The sequence below is a fragment of the Crocuta crocuta genome, unplaced genomic scaffold (assembly GCF_008692635.1).
Source record: "Crocuta crocuta isolate KB4526 unplaced genomic scaffold, BGI_CrCroc_1.0 scaffold811, whole genome shotgun sequence".
Taxonomy (NCBI): domain Eukaryota; kingdom Metazoa; phylum Chordata; class Mammalia; order Carnivora; family Hyaenidae; genus Crocuta; species Crocuta crocuta.
Genome location: NW_027530352.1, coordinates 34,321 through 37,496, shown reverse-complemented (window position 1 = coordinate 37,496; position 3,176 = coordinate 34,321). Strand labels below are relative to the sequence as shown.

Below are 3,176 nucleotides of genomic sequence, written 5' to 3'. Positions count from 1 at the left end.
TGGGTGAACGACCGACACTGGGCCGGCCGGCACGCACCGGTGTTCCTGCATCTGGGGGGCGAGAGCAGCCTCGGGCCTGGCTCAGTGAGCAGAGGTGAGAGGCAGGGCTGGGAAGCAGGTGGGGGCCAGGAAGGGCGCTCTGGGCTGGCATGCGGTGAGGCGGGAGGGCTGCAACCCCTGATGAAGGTTTGGGGTGAAGGTGGGGTTCGTGGGGTCCGGAGCCCACGGCCAAGAAAGAATTCTTGAAGATGTCTTTGGTGCAAAAAGGTGATTTTATTAAAGCACGGGGTGGGGCCCGTGGGCAGGAAGAGCTACACTGGGGTCGTGTAGAAGGGCTGGTTATAGGCCATGGACTTGGGGGAGGTAAAGTCAAAAGGGAAGTTTCCAAAGAGACTTTCACCAGCTAAAGACTCAGTGGAGGCCCAGCTACGGTCAAGCTAAGGCGGGTTTTCCCTCTAGCAAAGCGTTAGCATGAAGACAGTAGGGAGCTCCAACTTCAGGCTATTGATGGGATTGGCTTTTTCCTGTAAACTGGTGGAGACTTACTACCAGTTTAACCATTTGTTTTCTGTCCGTCCTTAGTCCTTGGGCAGCCAGGGGAGGCTGAGGAATATCACGCATGTCCCCCCCACTCTTCACAGGGCACCCTGCAGCCCTGGCCCCAGCCTGGGGGGCCCTGGTGATAGGCCTGGAGCACAGGTTTTATGGCCTGAGTATGCCTGCAGGGGGCCTGGACATGGCCCAGCTCCGCTTCCTGTCCAGCCGCCACGCGTGAGTGAGGCCGGGAAGTGCTCGGCGTCAAGGCACTGAGAATGTCTGTATCTTGGCACCTGTGCATCTGGATGGCTCCCCTCCACTGCCTGAAGTCGACCTCTGGGGCTCTGGTCCATGTTTCCCTCTCTCTTTCAGTGTCTTATTCTCTGTCTCTGGGTCTCTGTCCCTCCCTCTTTCTCTCTGGCTATATTTTCATCTTCTCCTGTCTCACTATAGCCACCTGGCCCAGACCAGCAGCATCTGGATGACACAGCCTCCCCACTGGTCTTCAGTTTCTGCCCTTGAGCCCGTCAGTCTCTTGTACGCATGAAGCCACAGTGATGGCCAGAGCAGACACCAGACCACCACTCCCCCAGCTTTCATCTCTCACGGGTCCCCCATCTCACTCAGTCAGTCAGAATCTTCACGGGGCCACGCGGTCCTATTGGCTCTGGGTCCCCGTTACCTCTCTGACCTCCACTTTCTCACACTCACTGGGCTCCAGCTCCGCAGGCTTACAGGCACATTGCTGCCTTGAGCCTGTTTTTCTCTGCAGGGAGCAGGCGTCCCCATCCCTCCCTCACCTCCTCCCCTGGACCCTGCTCCCAGACCCCAGTGCTTCTCAGGACTCACCTCTCCTGGTCTCTCTGTCGGTGTCTGTCTCTGCCTTTCTCCGTCTCCTTCTTGCCTCCATCTCTCCCTATCTCCACCTGTATCTCTGTGCCGCCACCGTTCTCTGTCTCCCGAGGTTTTCACAAGCTAAGTTTCTAAGTGCGGTAGGAAGGCATTAAGTGCAACCTGCTTCAGAAAGTCCGGGAAGACACTTAGAAGCACCTGGAAAAGAGGATGTTAGACACATGGCAACCTGTCCCTTTCTGATGGTGTCTCCTCTTCCTCCAGGGGCCCCCAGCCCCTCCCTGCATCCGTCAGGTTTCCTGCCCGCACTGCCTGGAAGACCGACCCTCCCTCCCCGCTGTGGCCCACAGTGAGGAAGGTGGAGGCGATCGGGAGGTGGGGGGGCTCCTCCGGCCCAGATCGGCACTTGCTGAGATCAGGGCTCAAACAGCCAGTGACAAGGGCCCTGGCTTCTGACCAGACACCCCCGACCCCCACCCCCACCCCATTCGGGTCTCTGGATCCCCGCCCGTGCTGGAGGCATCCTCGGGATTCCCAGAGATTCGAGTCGATTCTCGGGGATTCCCACCGCGCCTGCCCCCTGTCCCTAGGCTGGCTGACGTGGCCTCCGCCCGCCTCGCACTTGGCCGCCTCTTCAACGTCTCCTCCTCCAGCCTCTGGATCTGCTTCGGAGGCTCCTACGCCGGCTCCCTGGCTGCCTGGGCCCGGCTCAAGGTCCCCGGGACTCTCAGGGCGGGCTGGGGGCGGGGCCCTGTCTCGGGTNCGGTAGGAAGGCATTAAGTGCAACCTGCTTCAGAAAGTCCGGGAAGACACTTAGAAGCACCTGGAAAAGAGGATGTTAGACACATGGCAACCTGTCCCTTTCTGATGGTGTCTCCTCTTCCTCCAGGGGCCCCCAGCCCCTCCCTGCATCCGTCAGGTTTCCTGCCCGCACTGCCTGGAAGACTGACCCTCCCTCCCCCCTGTGGCCCACAGTGAGGAAGGTGGAGGCGATCGGGAGGTGGGGGGGCTCCTCCGGCCCAGATCGGCACTTGCTGAGATCAGGGCTCAAACAGCCAGTGACAAGGGCCCTGGCTTCTGACCAGACACCCCCGACCCCCACCCCCACCCCATTCGGGTCTCTGGATCCCCGCCCGTGCTGGAGGCATCCTCGGGATTCCCAGAGATTCGAGTCGATTCTCGGGGATTCCCACCGCGCCTGCCCCCTGTCCCTAGGCTGGCTGACGTGGCCTCCGCCCGCCTCGCACTTGGCCGCCTCTTCAACGTCTCCTCCTCCAGCCTCTGGATCTGCTTCGGAGGCTCCTACGCCGGCTCCCTGGCTGCCTGGGCCCGGCTCAAGGTCCCCGGGACTCTCAGGGCGGGCTGGGGGCGGGGCCCTGTCTCGGGTGGCTGGGGTACCCCCTCCCCCCAGGCACCCCACACACCCTCCTGTGCTCCCCGAAGGGCTTTCCACAAGCTGTCATCTCCAGGGTTCACGTGTAGAGCGGATGGACTTGCCTGCGACTGCAGTGCGGGCAGATGACACGGGGGCGGCGGGGGCGGGGTCCCAAGGCCTCGGCCCCCAGGCTGACGACGGCTGTCCTCCCCCAGTTCCCCCACCTCATTTTCGCCTCTGTCGCCTCCTCCGCTCCGGTGCGGGCGGTGCTGGATTTCTCCGAGTATAACCAGGTGAGGGCGGCGGGCGGCGGGCGCAGGGTCCTCGCGGCGGGGGGTCCCCGATACCTCCTCCCGCGCTCCCTCCACAGGTGGTGTCCCGAAGCCTGACGAGCGCGGCTGTCGGCGGCTCC

At 62.5% G+C, this 3,176-nt stretch overlaps 1 protein-coding gene across 1 annotated transcript in view; it reads left to right on the top strand.

Annotated features, from left to right (window-relative positions):
• PRSS16 (serine protease 16) overlaps positions 1-3,176 on the top strand; it is an 8,310-nt gene that overhangs the window by 1,056 nt on the left and 4,078 nt on the right. Inside the window, exons 3-7 of the mRNA XM_077765763.1 lie at positions 1-94; positions 642-771; positions 1,980-2,103; positions 2,980-3,057; positions 3,135-3,171. The exon at positions 1-94 is cut by the window's left edge and continues 6 nt beyond it. Of these exons, the coding sequence (XP_077621889.1) occupies positions 1-94; positions 642-771; positions 1,980-2,103; positions 2,980-3,057; positions 3,135-3,171 (463 nt within the window). The remainder of the gene's footprint in view (positions 95-641; positions 772-1,979; positions 2,104-2,979; positions 3,058-3,134; positions 3,172-3,176) is intronic.